Raw genomic sequence first — 23,990 nt, forward strand, 5'->3', positions numbered from 1 at the left:
CAGCCTCACACTTGCAGTCGCACACACATGCGCAGACAGAAAAATCATTCCAACGTTGCTGCCAGCTATTGCACACACAGTTCTGGCATTTGATCAAGCACTCATTCTCCATTGGCATTGTTATATTGCTACCTTAGAGGCTAGTGTGATCTATAAATGTTAAACTGATTTGCATTTATTAATTCTGTTAAATATTTGCCATGACCTATTTCAGAGATAATTGGGTGTTAATTGGAAACTAAATGTGGGTCGGTCTTGGTCTTAGCCAGACAAGGTTACCCCACAGTCATTCAAACACTGTAGCTGTGCTCGCTATCCTTTGTTTCTTACACAGTCACACAGTTATTATCAGGCCTGGGCGATATACAGATACAAATCATATCAAAATAAAAAATGTCATACCAGTTGATCAGTAGTTATCACAATAAATGTTTGCTCCTGGGAGAAGGTTGCGGTTTTAGATTCTTCTCTATGAGCAAAGAATGACAAACACTTAATAAACAGCAAAACATTTCACAAACATTTTACTGAGGGTTATCACTTATCTTATATCTCCTTATTGTGATTGAACAATGCCTAAGAAATGTATCAGTATGTAATGAGCCTTTGTTGTGTTGCTATTGATGAAACCCATATTGCGATAATGATTGATTGTGTTTTATTGCCCAGCCCTGGTTATAAAGATGAAAAGCAGCGATAAAATGATGAACTATTGTGAGCTGCTTGGGTTAGTTTTGTGTTCAGAGTATACAAGGTGTTGTAAGTAGCATCACACTGAGCTGTGTGTGTGTGTAATCCTGTGGTGAGGGCAGCAGTTATCACCTGCCTTGTCAGTACACGTCCCGTATCTGTTCTGCTCTCTGGCAGGCACAGCAGTCAGAAACACAATGTTTTCCTTGGATTCATGACAAGAAACATTTTCTTCTTCCCATAAAACAACAAACTTCATTTGACAAATGGGCCCAAAATGAAACAGGGGTTTTCAGTTGGACATAGTAGCTGACTTACAGGAATTTCCATCCAGACGCGGCAAGGTGTACTGTAGGTGAAACGTCAGTGGGTGAGTCATTAGTCGTAGTTGAATTATCCTGATTAATCAGCCTGTGCTAGAGGCCAGTTTTTCTGCAATCCAGGTACGCAGTGTATGCTGATGAGTTCACTCACTGAGAGAAACTGGAAGGGCACTCGGTGCATATACCTTCATGAGGCCCAGCAGTCTGCTTACCAAACTCATTTAAATTCACTAGATCCAGATATCTTTGGGATCTGCTCCAAAACGCGCAATTTCTTTTCATCAAGATCATGAATTACTCTCTGAGACGTCAATGAAAATGTCTCAAAATGTAAAAATCTCCTAATGATGAAGAAAATGGGAAAAAAATATTGAAACCCCCCCTGAACCAGATCTCCAATAACATGTAATGGGTTCTGCCCTGACCCACACTTGCTTCCTTCCACCTAGTGTCGTGGGAATTGATCCATTCATCCATCCATTTTTGTGTAATCATGGTAACAAACAAACAAATGCAGATGACATCATCTCCCTGATGGAGGTGATATAGTTTTCACGTTGTGCAGGTTAGTCAAAGCAGCATGGTGTAAGATTTATTGTTGCTCACGATCTGTAAAAAAGAAGCATATTTCTATGACTGGAGCCTTAACAACTGGTCAGTGGCTAATATCTCTGTGGCTTGTTCCAGCAGTCCGTGCAGCCTCGGGGTCCAGGAGTTATAAAGATGTGACAGGGTTTCTCTCTTTACCTTTCAGAGGCTGTTGGCCCGCCTCTAGGTTGTCATAAAAGCCTCGACAGTGAATCACACAGTCGCAGAGGATGAAAACAGCCCAACAAGGGGATGTAAACCTCTAAGATATACAGTATCCCTTAGTAACAGGAAGAAAAGTCAGGCGTGCACTCGCTGGGCTTGGATTGGATGAATTTAGTGGGTGGTCTTTTTTCTTTACTGGCTTGTAGCTGATGAGATAAGTATCTCAGCCCCAGACAGTTCGCCAAAAGCGATTACACAATGACGAACATGTGGAGTGACAGGACAAAAGCCTCAGTAAAATGCTGTGAGGCAAAGAGATTGTTAGTGATAACTTTTAGTGATAAAGATCAATGATTTGAGTGTTTTTGTTAAGATTACATGATAATTAGTGTGGTTTTAGAGTGGATTTATTTAGTGATCATTATTATTTAAAGAGTCTGGGTTTCGTCTCATTGTGACACAATCGGTGACTTAATTTTTAATTATTTTCCTTGTATTTGAAGTTCTTGTAACTGGGGATTTTGATCATCTTGTATTAATTTGGACAGTTTGGGGTCTGTGACTTGTTACCTCCTGTGAGTGTGTGTGTGTGTGTGTTTTAGTAAATGGTTTCCATGGTCTATGAATGCTCATGTTTCCTTCCTCCTCTGTCTGCGAGCCTGGAAAGCTACGCTTTCTCAGCATTCCTGAGATTTTTCCTGTATCCACCCCGTCGCTGCCAGCAAACTATCCTCTTGTCTCCTGTCTGTGTCGAATACGTCTTCCACACTCACTTTTCTCGTCCATATGATCGACTCCCCCAAATCCCTCTGGAATACTTTTCCAGTGATTTTCAGAGGAATGGAGATGAGGCCAAGACAAACCATTAAGTCACTGTGAAAGGAAAAATAAATGTTTAACCCAGCATTACATGAATAGACCCATTTATTAACTGAAAAAATATGTTGATAACATTTATTTGACAGTTTTTAGTATCATTCTTCCTTTGAAATTTCCTTTTGTCATTTAAGTTTTAGTGGATGTTTTAGAACTTATAACCTGAAAAGGGCCATTCCTCATCCCATGAAGGAAAAAGGAAAACTACAATAGATGAATCAAGAAAAAGCACCTTTCTCTGTTTAACTCAAACGTCATTCCTTTTCAGACTGACGCAGTGATAGTAGTCACAGCCCTGCATATCAGCATACTTCACTTTGTTAGCTCCATCTCTATGTCATGTTTGAACATGAGTTGGATGCCATTGTGCTTTGGTGAACAAACAACAGCATTTTGTTACCAGCATTTGAATTATATTTAAAATAAAAATCAAAAGTGGTCAGACTTGAAACAGCACAGACTATGATATTATCACTTTTTCTTCCCAGTAGGAGTTGCTTTCTAAAACAGTGGTTCCCAAGGAGGGTTGCAAAATGATCTCTATATCAAATACAATTTGAAATAGCATATTTAACCATAGTTGATAAAACTCTGAAAAATACTTTTTTTTCTCCTTCGTCAGTCATGACGCGATTAACAACAGCATCAGCTACAGCAGTTCCGTTTACAGCAAAACAGGATTTCCTCGGGATAACAGGGGTCGCTAGTCTGGCATAGCATTTTGGGAAGTCATGCGCTGAAAAGTTTAGGAACCTCTTTTCTAAAACACTGGACCAAGAACCACATCTTCTGAATTCCTCACTTCCAGTTTTTAATAAAAGCCTTATCTTATAAATGTGTTGTTTGTGTGCGAATCTAAGCTTAAATAACCCTGATGATATTAACAATATTATTTTCTGAGACATAATGAATTCCCCCCCAAGGAACAGTCGACATTATACAGATGTTTTCCAAGAAAGAGTAGGACCTAGGACATAATTTATGGTGGTGTGTTGTAACCCCCTCCCCCACTCCCCACATAATCAAAACCGGCCTGCACAACCCCCCCCCCAGTATTCACACTGAATAAAAAGTGTTGACTGTTATAGGAACATTATACAGTGGTTGGTTTTCTTGATTCAATTTGATTCGCAGCATGAGCAAGGTTAATACTTTGGCTACTAGCTAGTTGGTATAATCTGAAGAGTATGACGTAAAAATTGTATTTATTGCTAAAGTAGATCGAGCGATTATTCCTTAGTTAGTTCCTTAGTTTATAATAATTTAGCAGTATTTGATCATGCCATTTGACCTTAACCCCCCCAATGTTCAACCCACAGTGACGCCCTTGATTATAATCATGGCTAGTAAAATCCCCTTTCAACCAAGTCACTGACTGAATAGAGGAAAATTCACATCTAACGGTTGTGTACTGACAGTAATAGTTGGTAGAACTATAGTCTCGAGTGTGTGAACAGATTATCCCCTGAGAGCCGTCTCACATAAATGGGTCAAACAAGGGTTAAACATTTGTCCAATAGGTCCCTGTCACACAAGCCTCTCCACTTATGAAAGCTGACCTCTGAAAATCTCTCAACAACTGTTGAGTTGTTGTGAGTTTGATCACGCGGCCTTTCACCCTTTTCCAACCGACCTTCTTGTTTTTGATATCTTTTTTTTTTTTGAGAGGACAGTGGCCCTCCTAAGTAAAACTGCATATCTCTTCACATGCGCCAACGTCCTGTTTCAACAGGAAAGGCATAACATTTAGGAAGCAAGATTTCGTCGTAACTCTGTTTCAGTTGAATGTGCCACAGTCTGTGGGGGTGTGGGCAGCCTTAAAAGCCCCTCTAAGGACTTCCTCCATATATCTGCCCCAGATCTTGTGCCACTGTGTTTCCATAAACATTATGACACTATAACAGAGCCTCCTGAGCACCATCTGGTTTGTGTCGACAAGCACGAGGAACGCCACTGAAATCAAATGTTGGGAGGAAATTGTAGATGATGTCATGTCAATAGGCGAGCAGGGAGATTTGTGAACCTCTCACCGCCACCACAGCTGGATGTGTCAGTGAGTCTTGTCTATGTTTGTCTGTGCCTTTGTCTTGACATGCCAAGCCATCTGTTGCTTCATCAGTGGTGTACTCTTAAGCATCACTCACACACATGCAAACTCAGGGAAAAGAGGCCTTGTTGTTAGAGGGGTGAATTAATAATTCAGTCCTCTACTGATGGATTGCCTGCAGGGAGCTTTTCTTCTGTGGCTCTTTAAGCATGAACGCCTCATGTTGTGATCAGTGCAGCACTGTTTTAAGGTGAGTTAGTGCTAGGTGTTCCACTGCAGTCGTTACGGGGCAACCACATGCTTGCAGGTTTGGCTTTCCATTTCTCAGAGGGATATTTATGGCTTTGCATCAGCTGTGCTGTGTGAGTGATGTTAGGACAGACTGTCTCTCAGCCCCCAAATAGCCATGGAAAGAATAAAAGTGAGCTGGTGCAGAGTTACATGTTCAGTATATCCACAGCTGTAGATAAACTCTGGTGCGTTATTGGTTCCACCAAAGAGAAGAGAATCCAGCTGAGAGCGGGTATAAGGCCCAGGCTCACCTGTAGGGACAGTCACAGAATCACTTCAGAAGTGAATTCAAGATGTTGTGTTTTGAAAGGTTGACGAAGTCTTTGAAATATGAGCTCACCAGAGCAGCCCTGCTGCTGCGCTCTGCCAAAAAGCTTTGAAACAGGCTAAGAAGGTAACCCTGTGGTTCTGAATTTGGTTGTACAGACGAAACGGCATCGGTGTTAAGTGAGGTCCACATCACATTTGCACAAAATATTTCATGACAGGATGTGGCTGTGTCTCAGTTCTTTACGTGCACCAGAGGAGCTGACTCCTCTACGAGATGTTATCATACATCACGGCTGCACCTTCATATTCTGTGTGGTTGTTGAGAGGTCTAACACGGCGCGTTGCATTCAAGAACATGTTTTCCACTGTCCTTCGCTGTATTGACAAACTGCTGGGGGAGGTGTAAGGTTTCTGCGGGCCCCCCTACCAACCAAAGGACTGAGCGCAGCAACTTTAACTGCTGCCTTCTCAAGTGAGGGAGCAGCTGCGCTCTGAACCTGAGCCAGGAGCACAGGTGTTTGTGTCCATCAGTAACTCAACTCACACAGACACACACATGTACATATACAATCTCCAGTCTCTCTGGCTTCTTATACCTTTCTTTTCCACCTTTGCATTAGCTGTCAACAAGCTAGTAAAATGTTAGATGACGAGATAGGCCATGAGCCTCCAGGGCTGCTTCAGTTATTCTGCAAGTCAGTGAAGCTCTACTGGAGAGATGACACCATTCTTCAATAAAAGATGTTTATTAATTTCTTGTTTTTGATGCAAGCAGTTGCTTTACAATCTCATATGTTCATTGGGATTTGATCAGTGATCCCTCAAATTCAGTACAACAACATATAAAAGACTTTTCCTTCATTCATTTCTTCAGATTTTCTCTTTAATTCTTGTCTGTTTTATCAAAGTCCCCACTTCAAGATAAGCCTGAACCAGCTGTTTTTGCAAAGTGTAATTCTCATTAAACACTTCTTTGATAATTCATTAAATGCTGCTGTTTTCTGTCCGGCATGGGAATCTATTACTGCACTGTCTGGTAATATTTTAAGTGCTTAACTTTTTTACGGAGATTAAAGACTTTTTGTTGTGTTACCATTTAACAAGAACAGCTCCCTTGAGGTTGCGATGGCGCTTCTGTAGCTCAAACTAATGGGATATTCCGTTGTTTAAAGCTAACACACAATAATTGTCCTGTTTTTGTAAATGGACAAGGTGCTCAAGTTTTACTAGCCAGTGCGCTAATAAAAAAGGGGGCAGCTCTTCTGTAGTGAACCTCGCTGGCACTGTGCCAGGCCGTGCCCCCCCCCCTTTTCAGAATATTTCACGTGTCTGTATCGTTGTTGTTTTCCTCCAGTGGAAGCTGTTAAAACTCTCTGAAGTTCCTTTTTAAGTGGAGGAATTATTTCTTTTTTAACCCTTCTAATTGCTTCCAGTGAGTGCAAATCAAAGGCAATTAAAGTGGTGTTTGAGCTTGGCTGTAAAATAAGTGTAGCCTGCATCGACTCTGAGGAATGCATTCCCTCCTATTTTTATCTCTGCCGTGTTTTGATTCAAGGCAGCCTCCAACTTAGTCGTCTTTTAGGGGCGCAGAGTCGCTTCCCTCAGCCTGAACCGTCATCGTTTTTTCACAGAGCACATTTCCTCCCCGCTCACACGAGTGTTTATGTTTAATGTGCAGAATCAAAGTGGCAAGTGTGATAGCTTAGCTGAACATGGCAGAAAACTATTGATTGAACCGCTGAGTCCTCTGAGCTTTTGATGAGCTAACATTTGCAGGGATCCGTGACATCAGAGACTAATCCTAATAGGGTTTTTGCCAGAAATCCCAGCGCTCGCTCCCTTATCTGATGCCAAACACTTTGTACTCCAGTTATCTGAGAGTTTGACACAAGTCTCGAGTTTTATGAAGCCGCATGGGCAAGCTGACTAAGCCCTTACTAAACACGCTGTGGCATTGCCTCTGTGTATATTTGTGTATTTAGAGCTCATGGCAGACAGTGTCACACATGCACATATTAAAAAATATTACCTGTACAGACTTCTTCCCGTGTGTCACAAGACCTCACCCTCCTTCGCTCTGACTCAGTGCGTCTGCATTCTGTGTCAGTGTGAGAGGATGAGGTCATGATGTCAGTGACACAGGTCAATGACTTATCTGTCTCTATTGGGGGAGAAAAAACAGGATGTTTTGTTCCCGTAAACAATGTGACTCTGCGTTAACATATGGTTTGTGTCTGCAGCTTTCATGAGTTCCATCTGCAGTAAATTATATGCTGATGACTGATGACATCATGATGACATATAATGCCTGTTCCTGGTAGTGTTGAGGGAAATATCATGACTGGCCGTCAGACCCAGACACGCAGACTCCCTGAGTTGATCATTAAGTGCGGTTAACAGACAAGATGTTTCTGTGTGTTTTTAGATATCTTTATTTTAGTTTTGAGCTTCTCTTATCTGTATGATATAAAGGTTGGTAATGCAGTTTTTCAAGTCTGGTTTAAAAAAAATCTCTAATACTTCTTTAATGTATGTATATGTATTTAATATATCATTATATATATTACTGACGGTGATAGAAAAACAATAGTGAAATGGAGGAAAAGCATCAACAGTTATTTTTTGAAATATTTTTTTAAGGCAGGAAGAAACTGTAATTCTTTTTTACTTTCTCTGACATTGTGAGAAAGTTTCATTGATTTCTCAGGAAATAATTTATGTTTAGGGGACTGATAATTATGAGTGTGGGCAATTTGGTGCGGGTCCAAATAACTTTCCTGATCTGGTGAATTTAAATGTGGTTTCATAAGGTGAACTGTTGGAGGTTTGCGTTCTACTTTTGTTTTTGACCAATTCATCGAGCGTCATCTGTGTATTTTTATAATTCAAATCATACTTTTGCCCTTGGAGCTTTTACCACTCCACATCCACCTCCTCAAACACATCTCCCTAACATCTGGTTTCTGTTTTCTGTCCCTCCAGCTGACCCCGGGCGGGAAGGCTGCTCATGCTGGTGTCGGTGTCGGAGACTGGGTGGTGTCCATTGGCGAGACCAACGCAGAGGACATGACCCATGTGGAGGCGCAAAACCAGATTAGAGCAGCGACAGACTCCCTCACCCTAACTCTCAGCAAGTAAGTCACCTGGTGGTGCCTGAATGATTCTACAAACCTCCAGTTTTATCTTGGTCAGCAGCATAAATCACCACAAAGCACACGTCCTCCTTTTTTCTTACTTTGAGAAAAATGAGATGGCATAATGTCCTTGAGTTTCAGCCCAGTATGACAGATAGTTGCAAAATACATATGAGTTACCATCCTGCACTTTCCATTATTTTACTGTCCTGATGCTTGCATTAGTTTTAGATTTGGATCTGGTTCAAAATTCTGTTCATGAGTCAAAACTGTGCCAGAAAATTTCCTTTCAAAAACTTAATATGTCTGCAGGGGAGGTTTTTAGTTTTTTAATCCTGTTTGTCTCTTTGTCTACTACAGAAGTAAACAGGGTGTTTCAAAAACCACTGAACAAATTTGAATGGAATCTGACCTATAGCTTTTCATAAAGTTCATTCCCGATTCCACAGCCATTTATTTTTTTTGCTCTCTGTGTACAAATTTGATCCACTGAACTGTAAGAGTGCAAAGCATATTAAGGTCTGTGCTGGGTCTTCTGTTTATAATATGCTCTTATTGTACAAACGCCTGCCAAAGTCTTGCTGGGCGGTGCCTGGTTAAAACAAATTGCAGTGCATTTTGCAATTGGAACCACACTCATGAGACAAGTGCACATATTAACCCGGTGTTGTGCTTGTAGGCCTACATTTTAACTAGTTAAAGAGCGGTAATTTGGCAGTCATATGTGTATTAAACAAAGCAAATATTCCTATGTTTCATCACTGTGTGTCTCTTGACACCAGTTCAAATCGAGATCAGGTTTAAAACTTCTCGACATTTTTATTTATTAAAGTAATAATGGGATTCTGTGGAGCTGCAAAGTCTAACTTTTTTTCTAGCTCAGTATTACAGTAATATTTCATCCTTTTCAGCCCTTAAGAAGCAAAAACAGCAGTTAAATAGTGAAATAGTCTGCAGGCCGACTGCTGTCATGTTATACCATTGGCCTATGATCAGGTCTAATACTTTTTACACAGGAACACAAGGGAACCTATACTTTAGCTTTATAATGATATTAGAGAACCTTTTTCTTCAGATTAAAACACTCTGCTGTTAAGTGTGAGCCAGAAAAATCTATTTTCTAATTTTGCTAGAGTTAATTTAATTCTCACTGGATAACCTTCATACCTGCTCACATAACAGCTGCCAGAAATTCCTGACTGATAAAGTATCTCAGTAGACTACAAGCCAAATGTTTCATCGGTGGCTTAATTATAAGGAAAAGATTCCCCTCCCAGAGAAACACAGAACATAACCATCCAAGAGCCCAAAGCCTTTGGAAAACGAGAAGCTATTGACTCGCTAAGTAATAAAGATGTGCCTCGCTGCTGTCATGGGACTCATTTTGATTCTGTGATACTCATAAGTGTAGAGGTTGTGATCACAGCTGTAACTGAGCTATTTTCACATCCAGTTCATTTTGTAGTCGCCTGCCAAGAGACTCAGCTGTTAAGTTCCTGACAAATGTGCTTTGTTCACTTGGTTTGTCAAGTCAGAACAGCCACATGTCTTTTTTGTATTACTTTCCAGATGAAAACGGAGCCAGAACGAAAAATGAAATAGTCTCAGATTTAGAGAGAGATCCCGGTGAATGTCAGCAGTGGTCTCCTCCTCCCTCATTCATACAGTGTGGATTTCTCCGCGCGCGTCACTAAATCCAACCGATCTACCACTTCATGTTTCGTTTTTCAAAATATTTTTATTAAGCTTTTCGCAACTAGAGACCTGGGAGACAGGAAGTCGATTAAGTTCCAGTCGAATAATCTTTGTGGTCTTTTTTTAATCAGAAATACCAGACATTGGCCGGCTTCTCAGACGTGAGGATTTTCTTTGTCATACACGAGAGGGAGCTGAAAATAATCGACAGATAAATCTATAATGAAAAGTAGTTCTTACTTGCAGCTCCAGCATAAAATCAATGTCAAAGAGAACAGATGAGAGTTGGTATTGAAATCAATACTTGAGACATAATGTGTTCTGCAAAAGGAGCAAAGATTAAGCTATTTTATCAGTTTTGTTCAGATGGAAAAGCGAGAGAATAATGGAGGAAAAGAAGAGAGAGAAGAGTAGATGGAGGGGGAGGAAAGTACATAGAATGTTAAACTAAGCACAATCAGTGTCTAACATCCACTATAATCTTGTGTGAAATATGTAGTTTAACGTCACCAAAAATTGCAGCAGGTTATTTTAGGTAACATTTTTAAAACATCAGTCTCTTTTCTAGCAAAGAGCTGCATTTCACTTTTTTTCTCCTTAACACCAAAACACATTGCTGATGTTGCACGTTTCCCCCTGAAGATAGAGGTCACACGCTATTCTCCGACCTACTAAATGCCTTAAAAGGAGTGTGAGGGAGAGCGAGGGAGCCGCAAACTCACGGGTTGGAGTTTAAGAGCGAGAAGGAAAAGTGAAAGGGGAAGAGTTAGAAAAAAGAGACGGTGAGAATTTTGTCGGATTTGTGGCAAACGGGGGATAAGAATCGGGAAAGTGACGTCATGCTGAGGGATTTGATGAGCTTGAGTACATGAGCCCCCCCCCAAAACCCAGAGGATTTATGGCTGAAATATTTGTTACTGTGCATTTAAGAACACAAGTCTTACATCGATTTAATGCTACAATGTTTTTTTCTTCTTCCACCTTTCATACGCAGTGAGTGGTGGTATATTTTGATAGTCCTGTAATAAACCAGCTTGTTTACTTAACTGCGGCCGTACTGTTCCAGCTCTCTTTGGTTTGCCTCCTCTATTTCTCATCTCCTTGTGGAGTCCAGGGATGGTAAACATTTCACATTCTTCCACTCCCTCCCTCTCCCATCGTTGCTGTATTGTAAGACAAGCAAACATTGTTTCCCTGTAACACTTATCAGAGAGGAGCTATTGTCAGTTTGATTCACTCGTATCTTGGCTGCCATCCACGGCTTCCTTTATGTCAAGAGAGGAGGACAGCTGCACGGTGATGAGCCGAGGTCCCATTGTTTACTTTAGTGCCTCATTTTGTTCTAAACCAATGATCGTGGTCTGGATAGTTGTGGTTGGAGGTTTGATTATATTCGCGATGTGTGCGATTGTGTTAATGGTATCGTGGGAGTTTTCTTTCCTGTAGAGAAACTTCACATTTTATCTGAAATCAGCTCAAAGCCCAGCATGCATCATCTAAACTAAGAGACCCGTGAAATCAGGCAGGAGATGATCTCATACGGCGCTCATATTCCGTTTCAGCGCAGGTCAAACTTATTCCATGCTGCGGTGACTTAATCAGTTCCATGTTTGCTCACTTAAACTCGGTTTGCCAGAATAAATACAGCGATGGAACAGCTGTCATACACATACCTCTTATCCCTTGAATTCAACTGTGACTCATCAAATTGTGGGGTAAGACAAGCTGAAGCACAGCGAGTGCCACATTTATTTGTCTTCCCAGAAATTTGACGTGCACAGACATGTCAATGTGCCTCTGCTCCTCTTCTCTGGATCTGTTCGGCCCTGTTGTCATTCTGTCTGTAATGGATGTAGTGTGCACTTGTTTTGTGTGTGACCGTGCTCTGAAACAATGAGGGCGCCTGCAGGGTGTAGTAGTGCTTTATGTTTGGTTGTATTAGAAGCCACCAGCACTGTAACCCTGTAAGTATATTTTATTTTTTAACGAACTATGTGCTGTGCTGCTCCAGCCAGCAAAGGCACTGATAATGTCAGTCCTGGGATTAAGGCAGCGTACATCACTGTGGCACCTGCAGTATTATATTAGCTGGATGGTGGTTTCTATGTAGATAAGAAAAGTAGTGAGTTTTACAGAGTGCATAATGAGAGCAGAGCAAACTTCATTGATTCTATGACCTGATTCTTTTCTCACATTACTTCTGTCTTTGTTTCGTCTGCTGATTAGCATAACTGCTGAGATATGAGCAGACAGGTGCAGTCCACGGGGAATTAGAACACAATATCAGCAAACATGTCCAGTTTAAACCCAATTATCTAAACCACAAGTTCAGATACAACAACAAAGGTGCAGTTATAACCCACACTTGATTTGTTTTCTGTGCAGGACTACTTTTCTTCCACTCTGGCGTTTCTGAGTGGTTTAGATAAGTGGGTTTAACTGGACTTGTTTAAACCGGTGTGATCACTTGTTTGCAAAACCCCTAATAAAACTGTCTCAAGCATTTAACAAAGTGATTGAAACTCCCTGTTTTTGCAGACAAAGCATTCAACTATAGTTGTTTTCTCCAAAGGGAACTTCAACAATAAGACACAGCCCGTAAAATATATTGGGGTCCAAAGGTCTGTCACCGCTTTCCTCTTTTGGATCACATATCAACTCCACCAAGGAGGTTTTGTGTTCGACTCTGTTTGAAGATCACACAAAAACTACTCATCTGCTTTTCATGAAACTTTGTGAAGGGGTCGGGTATGACCTGAGAAATAATCCACTATTTCTGGTGCAGATCTGGATGAGGGGTCTTTTGTAGGATTGCGTTTTTCAACATTTGAAAGAGAATAATTCCTGGATCTAGATGAAAAAACACACTGATATATATCAGTGTGCGCAATTTGTGTGCGATAAAAATCTGAATCGAGTGAATTTAAATGTGGTTCGATAAAAGGACTGTTGGGCCTTGGCGGTGCTATTCACTCCACTGATCAAGTTATGACTGAAGTAGCTCTCTACAGATATTAGTCTCTATATTATTCATTTTATGTATTTCTTCATCGTTGGTTATGAAGTGTCAATGAATTAAAATCATTCCTTTGGAAGGAAGCTGTGTGAAAAATAACTTTTCCTTTGACTGAAACATTGAAAACTTTGGTGATGTAGAAAACGCAGACTGTACATTGAGACTGTGATGTAAACTTTTTTCAGGATGATTTCAATGAAACCATGTTTTAATTACGGTTCTTCTCTCTCCACAGAGCTTACAAAGCGGGTGGAGACCAGAAGGTAAGACTAGAATTGCCACTTGGATGCTTTTTGCATGGTCTGCTACTGAAATACAGGGAAATGTAATTAAATCTGAAACTTCCTTTTAATCATTGTCCACTCCTGGCCTCACCAGTGTGTTGTGTCACCTTGTGTTTAAATCCATCTGATGCACCTGTCAAGCTCTCACAGAGTCTGTGCACTGTGCATTAGCTAAGCACCACTGAGTTGCTAAATGAGATGTTTGCTGGATGGAGTGTGTTGTGAATCTTCTTTTGAAATTCCCTGCAGTGTGTTTTTGTAATGCCTTGCACAATCCCTGATAGCAGACGAATACTGATACTTTCAGCTCCACTGCCAAACCCTCTGGAGAGTTCCCTGCCCAGCTGATTACAGTCTGAATGGCACAGTGGTGTCGTGAACTGCTTTGTGCTGCACGCTGTTATAGCGAAACAGCTGGAACATAATGCTCTCACAAAGTCAATGTTCCGTTTTAGTAGGTGTTCCTGCAGTCTGGGCATAATGCTCAGTGTGGAATCTCATTAGTGTGTCATGTCAGTCAAATATGACAATTTCTCACTTTGGACATTTAGTTTTTTCTGGTTTTTACCATCAGCAGATTACTTTGGCTAGTCCCTGGCTGACGGCCAAAACAAATAAAATGGCTTTGTTCACACTTCTTAAGCACTTCTTCCATGTGCAGAGAAAAGCCTGCAGGCTTTGACAGAGCTGCTCCTGCAGCACCGAGTAATCATTTGCTATGAGAAAATATTGGGCTGCACGGGAAGCTTTCTTAACGTACCGCTTGGGATTGTGCAACAGCAGAAGGAACTTTTACTGTGTGTCAGAAATGTCTAACTGCATGTTGTGCACTGTGCTGCATTGTCTCCCTCTCCCACACCCTCATAGGACTCGCTTGCTCCGGCTTCTGTTCAGCCAAAGTACTCCTTTGCCCCCAGCACAACCATTAACAAGATGGCGAGGCCATTTACAGCAGGTGGTGTTAGTGCCAACTCAGGACCTTCTATTAAACCTGTTGCCTACTCGCCCAAACTTAACACGCCTTGCTCGCAGGGCCGTGCCAGTGTGCAGCAGCCACAGAATGGGTAGGTGGACGAATAAACACTATTACCTTCTGAACCACAATGTGACTGATGTGGTTTTAATGGTATTTTTGACATCTCATTATTCTGGTTTTACACTAAAAGGAAAATAACTCCGCTGGGAATCCCAAACTGCATTACGCCAAGAACTGACTTCAATCACGGCTGCAGCGTGTTGCCAAAATCCTGTCACTGATTTTAAGAAACATTACAGACAAGTGCAAAGAAAAATTTAACATAACAAATGTTGGGATGAACTTAATTGACCCACTCTCTATTAAAATAAAATGAAAAGTGTTTGCCAGCTGTTTTGTAACCTTGTTATATTGGTCTCAACAGCAGTAACACTAACCTGTCGTCATCTTGTGTCATGACAGACGCCGACCACAGAACAATTCATGCAAAAAGGGACGAGTTTGTTGACCTTCAGTCAAAACAGATCCATGTTATCTGGTTGGCCTTTATCATATTTTGGTTCAGACAGATATTATGCTGTCTTTCTCAACAGTGGATTTCATCAGATGACACATACTGTTTTACAGAGATTAGACGTGTTGATGATCAATCACACTTTTGTGGTGTCGTGAAATGAGTTTTATTCTCACACTCTGCGGGTGAATTATTTTCACTGCAGACATTATCATTTATTTTTGTAAATATAGATTTCTTTTCCATCTAACTTTTTTCCCCTTTTCATTCCCATCACCCTCATTTTATGTGTGTGACACAAACCAAAATGTAAGACTTTACAGTCTTTGAGAAATGAATCATCTCTCGCAAAACAATCTACCTTTTTATAACTGATTTCCACTTTCCACAGATTTGTTATTTATTGGCTGTTACTCTTACCCTCTGTCTTATAGAAACGACAAAATTGATTATTTTCAAATCCATGCAAATCATTTAGAACTTGATTGATTAAGTTAGTTATCAATATCGACTGATATAAAAGGGTTTATTTAATGTTGTTCTTGGCCATATTGTACAGCCCTGCTCTGGGCTAAAATTATTTCCAGCTTTTCAAGGTTGCATTGTCAGTCATGTTTTGACTTCAGTTTCTCTTTCTCAAGAAATAACATCAGAATAATAATGGAAAATCTCTTACATCTGATGGACTAGAAGTCAAAATGAATTCTCACTAACTCTCAGGTTGAGTCCCTCAAGTAAACTTCTGATCTGTTGTGTTGAAAAAAAAAAACTGAATTTGATGCAGCTGCAAAAGTTTTTTTAAAAAAACTTTCTTGATCAGTTTGGCTTCTGACCTCGGCTTGTGTAAAAGAAATGCTTCCTTTGAAAGATGATTTTAAAGCTGCAATAATTCCTCCTGTGTATTAAAAATGGACCGAAGTCTTGCAGCTATAATTACGAGAGATAAATTAAGAGATAAATGGCAGTATCCTCCGGTTTTATTTTACCACTCAGTTTTTCAGATTTTACCAGGATTCCAGGATATATTTTAAATGATCCTGAAACTGGCTCTTTATGTCATGACATGGTCTTCAGGAATAGGCCTGTCAGGCTCCTGTAATTTGGGTCATGGTGGTGGTCTGACTGCAGCCATTGGTGAGATGTGGTCTGTTGCCGTTTTTAGCCTGACTCATAAATTCTGCTGAGTTCCCACACAGCCTTTACGGCCCCGGTGCTGGATTATTTAAGCAGCCTTACTCACTTACCCTGGAGAGGCGTCACATGCTCGTGAAGTTTCTCTGCAGATGTCCCAAACGCATTCCCCAGGCCTTCTTTGAAAAGAATGCAGCCTAATTAAAAGTGTCAGCCTGGTTTGATGAAGACATTGTTGGATTTCCGCAGACCGCAAACAGTTAGATGCAAACAGCGTATGACTAATGTGTCCAGACGTGTTGCATTGAAACAGGTTTTGTGTGATGTTGTTTGTACAGAGCTTATTCCGACATCATGAGAGGTCGCTGCTGTGGCATTTGTGTGAGGAAAATTAGACAAACTGCAGAGACACACAAATCAGGCAAGGGGCTTTTTGGCAAATGCACAGGGATTTACATAACACTGACAAGAATTTGTGCACATGGGCGAGAGGAGCAGAACGGCGAAGGTTTTGTGCCAAATGCCGGGAGTCATTTTGGGTCAGGGTGACAATAGATGGTTTGACAGGCAAACAATCCCGTCTCTCACTGTCTCACTGAGCTGTTTGACAATGACAGCATGTCTCGTGTCACCTCCTGCTTGTTTTTCTTTTTTGCACCCTGCAGTATTTTTTAATCTTCTGCTGTGTAAAACCTCTGTCATGTATTGACGTGTTCTGTTTTCTCATTTAACCCCAAACTGAACTCTGACCACTTTCTCCTTCCCCCTCTGTTTTTCCTCCTATCTTTTAACTCTGCAGATGGAAACTCTTGACAAGTTAGTATATTTCTTTGCCTTTTAAATTGTTTTTTTCGAACTTGTATACGATTTCCATCCTTTATCATAGTGTTTCCCAACCTTTTTGTCTTGTGACGTATTGAAACAGAGCAGTGTGAGCCTGCCCTCGGGTTTAGGATGACTGCTCTGTTGGCTACATCCACACTACTACAATCTCTTTTAAAAACGGTCTTTACAAACTAAAAACATCTTTGTCAACACAAGTTTTGCTCCATATCATTGTTAATTCCCTTCCATACTAACGTGCCTGAAGAAGTATATCACATGACCACTCACTTACACTGGGCATGTGTGTGCTGGTGTAAATAGGAATTCCCCTTGTAGTTATTTAACCTTGTTGCGTTCTTAACTGGTAGCCGATGCTTATGTCGGTTGTTTTCTCCTGAACAGGGTTTGTGTGATATCAACCTGATGAATCAGCGGAGGCTACGCCGCGGCTGAAAATTAATCAACCAATCAGCAAGTGGTTGTGAATGACTTCGACATTTTTTCGAAACATTTCCATTTCTGTCAGTCCAGACTAAAAGGTAGCCGTGAGTTGTCAGTCCAAAAAGGGGCCGGCAGCGTTTCCAAACTTTTCCGCTTTAGCAAATCTAAAACTCTGGAGTGGTGTGGACACCAGGTGCATCTGTAGCTGAGCTGTTACGTCTTCACACAAAAACATAGCAGTATAAATGTAGCCTTAGAGTCCATGTCATCATTTGCAGTTGCCATCTCACAAGTCTGGACAGGTTTAAATGATACACAGGCCGGAATTACACAAATATATTATATCTAATAAGATAATATCCATCTCTAATATTGACTTGCCATCTGTTCTTTGTCTTTCCTCTGCTAACTCCATACATTCTTTGTTTGATTTGTGGTCTATTCTACAGGGGTGAAGCTACTTACTATGACGATATGTACCTAGAGTCCAAGTAAGGGGCAGCTGCATGCAGGCTCGTTTGTCAGCTCAGTAGTTTATTATGGCCGGCTCATAATGATGAGAGAAAAGTGCTGATGCTCTCGTGTATATGCAGTGATTGGATTTACAGAACAAAGATGCCAGGCCATTAAAATGAGATCCATCTTTCATCCTCTACTTGCTTTTTGATGAATGCATGCTGCAGTTCACCTACGGATGTGTTTGGAAAAAAAAATGCTTGAGATGAAAAGCTTTGCTGCTTCTTGAGTTGTTTAGCAGAATATAAAAGCTTTATTATGTAGTAAAACTCACAATCAAGGCTAGATGCTGTAATTTTGACAGCTTTTTGCCCATTGATTTTAATGACCGTTATAAATACAGTGTCTAATGCATTAATGTCCATTTATGAGTCTACAGTGTGCCCATGAGAAATCTAAGTAATGGCTATCCATTAGCTTGCTTATTGCGTGACTATGATACTGAGCATTACTCTTTAAGTATTGCATGATTTGCTTGGGGTGTCCTCTATTTTCAAGGTCACCTGTTCAGTTGGGTTGGTGTTAGTGGGCGGTCCCTTGATGGGGTTGTGTTAACTGGCCTGCCGTGTGCTGCTGCTGGGTGTGTGTGTGCAGGCACGGCCTCAGGATGGACAACGTGGCCTGTTTTATCCCCAACGACCGCAGCAAGAAGAGGCTGATTCAGGACACTGAGGACTGGCAGCCCCGCACCGGCACCACTCAGTCCCGCTCCTTCCGCATCCTGGCCCAGTTAACAGGCACCGACTTCAGTAAGTCAGGACTGAGTCCTGCAGAGTGACACAGCAGAGAGGGAGGCCTATGTTGATTTCAATTTGATCATAGTGACAGTCACAGTGAAAGTAGTGACTGTCACAGGAAAAGTGGATTACACAGGGGGTCCATTTTTCAGCTGTGGAGAGGAGACTCCACTGTCAGGTGGCTCATTTTTTTCCCATGACTGTAATCAGTCTGAAAATTCAACTGCACATGTTGATCATCTGTGTAGGAGCCACCAGTTCATGTGATGTATATTATTACTAATGCTGTGTCAGTCGGTATAGGCTCAACTGTCTGTGAGAAGGCAGAAGTAGGTGTGTGTCAACGTTTATCAGCGAGACATGATGCTGATGTGTGTGTCTCTCCTGGATCTCTCAGTGCAGGACCCAGATGATGAAAACATGAAGAAGTCCAGGTAAAAACTGGAGTGGCATTGATTTGAACAGTTACTCGTGTGTTTGTGTGGAAGCGTGAGTTTGAGTTTTATTTTGAATTATATCTCAACTTCTAAATTTGAGATAGTTGTGTTTTGCTGTTGAACTGTTGCTGCTTCAAACACTGGCGTTTGTGGTGTGATTTGAACTTTACTGTACTTTGCATCAGTACAAGAATCTGCTCTGTTACAAGATTTTATAATTTCTTTAAATTGGAAATTTGATGGATATTTCAGCTTATTTGCTTTCTTGCTGAAAGTTGGATTAAAAGATCAATTGAGGCTGGGCAAAATAACAATATCCATAATTATCTCAACATAATTGTCATCAATAGCAAAATAACAAAGGTTCAATATATGTCAATATAATGCTTGTGCACAGTTGGGAGGTATAATACATGATTGATACTTGTTATTCTCCGCTCATAAGGAAAAGTTTAAAACCACAACCTTCACTCAGGAGCAAAAAATCTTTAAACTTAAAATGAATAATAAGGTGAAATTGATCAAGATAATTAACGATATTGACTGATATGAAAATGTTTATCTTTGTGAGATTTGGCTCAAAGTTAGCAGCTAGTTAGCACCTGCATATCTTTTAAATGGAGCTTAAATTGTGAGTCAATCTTCTCGTGTAACTCTCGCCAAGAAAGCAAAAAAGTGTAACTATCCCTCAAATTCACTTTCTAATTTACCTTTCAAACCTATCTTACCTTTTTTTCTCTCTGTGTTGTTTCACCTGCTTCCTCCCTCTGATACTATTTCACCTTTTTGTGCACTTTACTCCACTTTCTGCTCTCCTTTTTTTCTGATTCATCCTCTCCCCTACAATCTATTTCCTTCCTCTCTATCTCTGTTTCATATCTCTGTTGCTCGGGGCAGGGAAAAGTTCCTCACCGAGATTCAGAGTCCCCGCTATGCCCGTCTGAGAGATTGGCACCACGACAGGTCTGCTCGTGCCCTCAATATCAAATCCTGAGCGACACCCCCGACGCCACGGGATGCAGAGCCCGGCCAGAGCCTGCTAGTGATAGCCACACCGCAAACGACTACGTGACAAAGACGACGGAGATAGCTGACCGTCCGATGGCAGTTGACAAATTCGCCTCTCGGGTAACAGATGGGGGTGAAAAAAAAGAAGTTTGGGGAAATAACGATAAGCAAAGCAAAAATACAAGAAACGTAGCCTAGATCACAAAGCCCAAAGTGGAACCTTGCATACTGAGCCTAAGTGGAAGATCTCCCTCTGAATGTCTGACTTGATGATTGTTGACAACACTGTGGACCACTGTGTCTGTAGACCTATTTTCCATTTCACACTGCGTTACTCGGAGTAAACGAGTGGGGAGGTGGGAAGGGGGTCTCAGCGGTGGGAAGCACATTTCTGTTTGTTAATTCTTCTTTTGATTTTGTGGTTCACATTCTCTTTTGATCTCTCTCTCTCTCTCTCTCTTTCTCTGCCTGCTTCCATTTATTGAGTTCTTAATCTTTTAGAGTTTTCATTTCTGATCCCCTCATCTTGTAGACTTCTCCAACCATTTAGAAAGAAAAGGAAGATAAATCTGTACCTTTCTTTCCTGCTGTCATCAAAAATATATATAAAAACTCCTGAAAAAAGAAACTCTTGCTTCTTTGTTCTTTTCTCCTGTGTTTCCATTCTTCTTGTTCATTCTTATTTTCCCTCTTTCTTTCCTTATTCACCTGTTGTACAGAGCAAAAATGATTATGTAGAAACAGGTTTTTCCCTGCTTTTCATGGAGTTCTGAATTAATGGGGCTGTCCTCTCAAAGATCACGGTTCAAGGTTTATTTTTATTGCCTCCGAGAGAAAATTGTTGTGTAGTCGGGCATAAAAACAACAAATGAGCACATGCACGCATGAAGCAATACACATTCATGAAGTGCATAATGTGCACATCAGGAAAATACAGCCTTTAGTCTGTTGCACTTGCCTGAAATAAAATGTCGAAAGAGTATTTAAAACCTAATGAAATACCAACATTTTATATTTAGAGTTCAGCTGAGCAGTCACAACAGTAAAATGGTCAGATAGCTCCACTGTAAGCAGCACAAAACATTGAAAATGACCGAATCTGATGGAGAAGATCTCATAAAACATTTTGATGGTCAGATTTTTACCGATATAAAACTGTATAAAATGACGGCTGTGAACTATTCAGAAACCTTCCCTGTGGACACGGTACAAAATGTACCTTTGCTGTTTGGTGTCCAGGACAAAAACAATGGCTGCTTTCTAGTTACAAGGTGATTTAACTTAATGGTTTGTGATGGAAACATTGGATCAGGAACTTGGCAATAAAAACCTGGAACCAACCAAAACAATGTGAGCTGAGGGGAATGAACGAGAAATGTTCTGTCACGTTGTGTGAAGAAATAATGATCATCACAGCAGCAAGACTAGAATAGTTGTTTGAATTTAAATTCCAATTGGTAAATCACACTAAAAAAGTATTACAGAGTATTTGAGCCACTTAAAGGGTAATTTTATGGGAATAAAGTTGAATTTTATGAGAATAAAGTCATTATTTCCCCCTCACCTCACCCTCTTCCAAACATAAAAAAGAACCTGTGGTAGCTTAAATTGTCATAAAAACTACAAGGTGTTTAGTTTGTCCAGTCTGGACTAATGTAAAAAAACATGGCAGAAATAAATATAAAGTATTTAAATATAAAGGGCCTTTTCTGGGGTAAAGAAAACTACAAGTCATACAATTTAGATGAAATGAACTCGTGAAAACATCATGAGGATTATTCTACATTAAATTTCTGCCAATAGATCCCTTTCACCTAAATCTTACACACTGGACCTTTAAATCTAGGTCTCACAAATAATAAAACATTTTCCACTAATTTCCTCCAAATTATCGTAAGACTTTCATTAGATTGGACAGGAAACGAACAAAGAAATGTCCTCTTTTGTGGAGGACACAATGTTTGGTAGTGCTCGACAGTGAGGCTATCGTCGGTTACATCTGTGATGTTCATGGATTTGATGTTGCTCAAAAAACAATGATATTGGTTAAACTCCAGTGATCATGAGTTGTCCTTGCTGCTATTCCAAAAAAAATTGTTTCTTTTATTTTCATAGTATTAAGGCTTTTTCCTTATTAAATTATGACTTTGTTCTAGAAATAATACTCTGTTGTAAAAAGGGTAAGCATGTGTTGAAAACAGAAACTAGGAGCAGTGTATGTTTTTGGTAAGTAACTGCCAATTAAATTTGTAGCATTCAGTCCTTTCAAAATGTGTAAATGCAGGATGGCATAAGCACATGTTTAGTAAAACAAAAGACCAGTAACAATATTTTGATGATAGGAAACAAAGAGTATGTAATAGTCCATATAAAAAGGGAGAAATATCATTTAAACATGGTGCATGTAACAAAGAAAGAGTCTGCAGGCCCTGCACATGTTTTCTTTGCATAATGTGTCTTGTAAACAATAAGGAACAATGAATGACAGGGAGAGCTTGTTAATTAAAACCTTAGCAGTCTGTAGCACACAGGCTCTCTGCGCTCCAGGACGCGTGCCACCATTGTTTGACATTTTCCTCCAGTTGTCACAGTCGGGCTCCTGTTTGCATCATCGTTACCGTCTCACTGTGGAGGGTGACATATGTCAGAGGCTCTTTGCTCCACCTGAAATCAAAACCCGCTCCCCTCTTTCTGCCGGCTGCTGAGCTGCCAACAAACTCTTCTGCTTTCTTCATTGCTCAGTTTGATGCATCCCACAGGGGAGGAAGCCCCGAAAAGGGGGAAAAAAAAGCCAAAACATGGGGGAATCTAAAATCAGAGGTGTAAAGAGTGAACACCAAATGTCAAGGAAATGTTCCATGGGGTGCTGTCTGGAACGTCTGTGATGCAGGAATTGTGCACCTGCAACACTGAGCCTCTCGCTGAGCGTGCAGAGGAGGAGGACGATGTTAAAAGCGGTGAAAATGTCAAGAAAACATGATCCGGGCTGCTTCGGGTGGGAATAAGCAGCTGTAGAGGATGTTCTCCAATTTGCACCTGCACAACCTTCAGCAGAGTGAGGTGCAACCAAACAAGCGTCTCAGAGGTGCCTGAGAAGTCAGAGCCACCGGCCGTGTTGTTATGTAGGGCAGCATGGCAGGGGAGCGTAGCCAGGGGGGCAGCGGACACAGTGTTGACCAGGATGTTGTGTTGTTAGGTGGGGCTCCAGGAGGCAGGAATGGGTGGAGGACAGCTGACCTAGGGTCTGTGAGTCAAACAGGCTATAACAGGTTTGTTCTGTCCTTTGTTTGCCCTCTCATCCAGGCTCCTTTTGTTCCTTTCTCTGTACTGCTGTAGTTTCCAAATCCATCTTTAACGGGGGTCTTACTTGCCTTAAATAGAAAGATTGAACTTCTCCCCTCCGTCACCAGCCCTGCAAGCCGTCTTCCTTCGGTTGCAGGGGGATTTATTTTCCTTTTATTATTCAGAATATGCTGTTTGGAAAGCAGCAGTGATCGTTTGGTTAGATTCCTCCCAGTTGTGTTTCTGTAACTTCTCCACCCTCTGTAACTTTTTTGTGTTTACTGTTTGTGTTTTAATTGATAGGCAGATTTAACTCGATACAGGCGGCGCTATAGAACAAGGACGCTGCGGCGTAATTCACTTCACATCTTCCTCCTCTTCCTTTGCAAATGAGGAGTGATTTCATCATCTTTCATTAGTGTATTGTAGATGGCACAGTTGATGATGTAAACATGATAGATGCCTAAGGCGCTGTTATATTTTTTTCCCAAGATGAGACGCCTCCAGAGCTCGCTGACATGGCTCAGAAGTTGTTTTTCAATCTCAGTCAGGGTTTGAAGATTTTCTGAATATGGTGACGCTTGCTGCGGGTAACATAACTTTCAAATGTAGGAGCAACTCTTTATTGCTACACTTTGCACATGCAGGCTTGAAGTGAAACTCTTCGATTCAACTCTGACGAGTTTTTCCCTTTCCTAACTTTGCCTGCGAATGACGTCAATCAATCCGAGACAATGTGCAGGT

General features: G+C 40.9%; 1 protein-coding gene across 3 annotated transcripts in view; it reads left to right on the forward strand.

Moving 5' to 3' along the window:
- Positions 1-23,990, forward strand: part of pdlim7 (PDZ and LIM domain 7) — a 33,161-nt gene that overhangs the window by 3,054 nt on the left and 6,117 nt on the right. For 2 of the 3 annotated variants that reach the window (XM_020082672.2, XM_020082681.2), the window contains exons 3-5: positions 8,233-8,384; positions 13,331-13,358; positions 14,247-14,443. In XM_020082672.2, coding sequence (XP_019938231.1) covers positions 8,233-8,384; positions 13,331-13,358; positions 14,247-14,443 — 377 coding nt within the window. Of the gene's footprint in view, positions 1-8,232; positions 8,385-13,330; positions 13,359-14,246; positions 14,444-16,799; positions 16,817-17,715; positions 17,758-18,376; positions 18,532-18,916; positions 18,954-19,853; positions 20,593-23,990 lie in introns of those variants that run through there. The other variant, XM_069531563.1, reaches the window with a different exon arrangement.

Source organism: Paralichthys olivaceus, chromosome 9 (genome assembly GCF_024713975.1).
Source record: "Paralichthys olivaceus isolate ysfri-2021 chromosome 9, ASM2471397v2, whole genome shotgun sequence".
NCBI lineage: Eukaryota > Metazoa > Chordata > Actinopteri > Pleuronectiformes > Paralichthyidae > Paralichthys > Paralichthys olivaceus.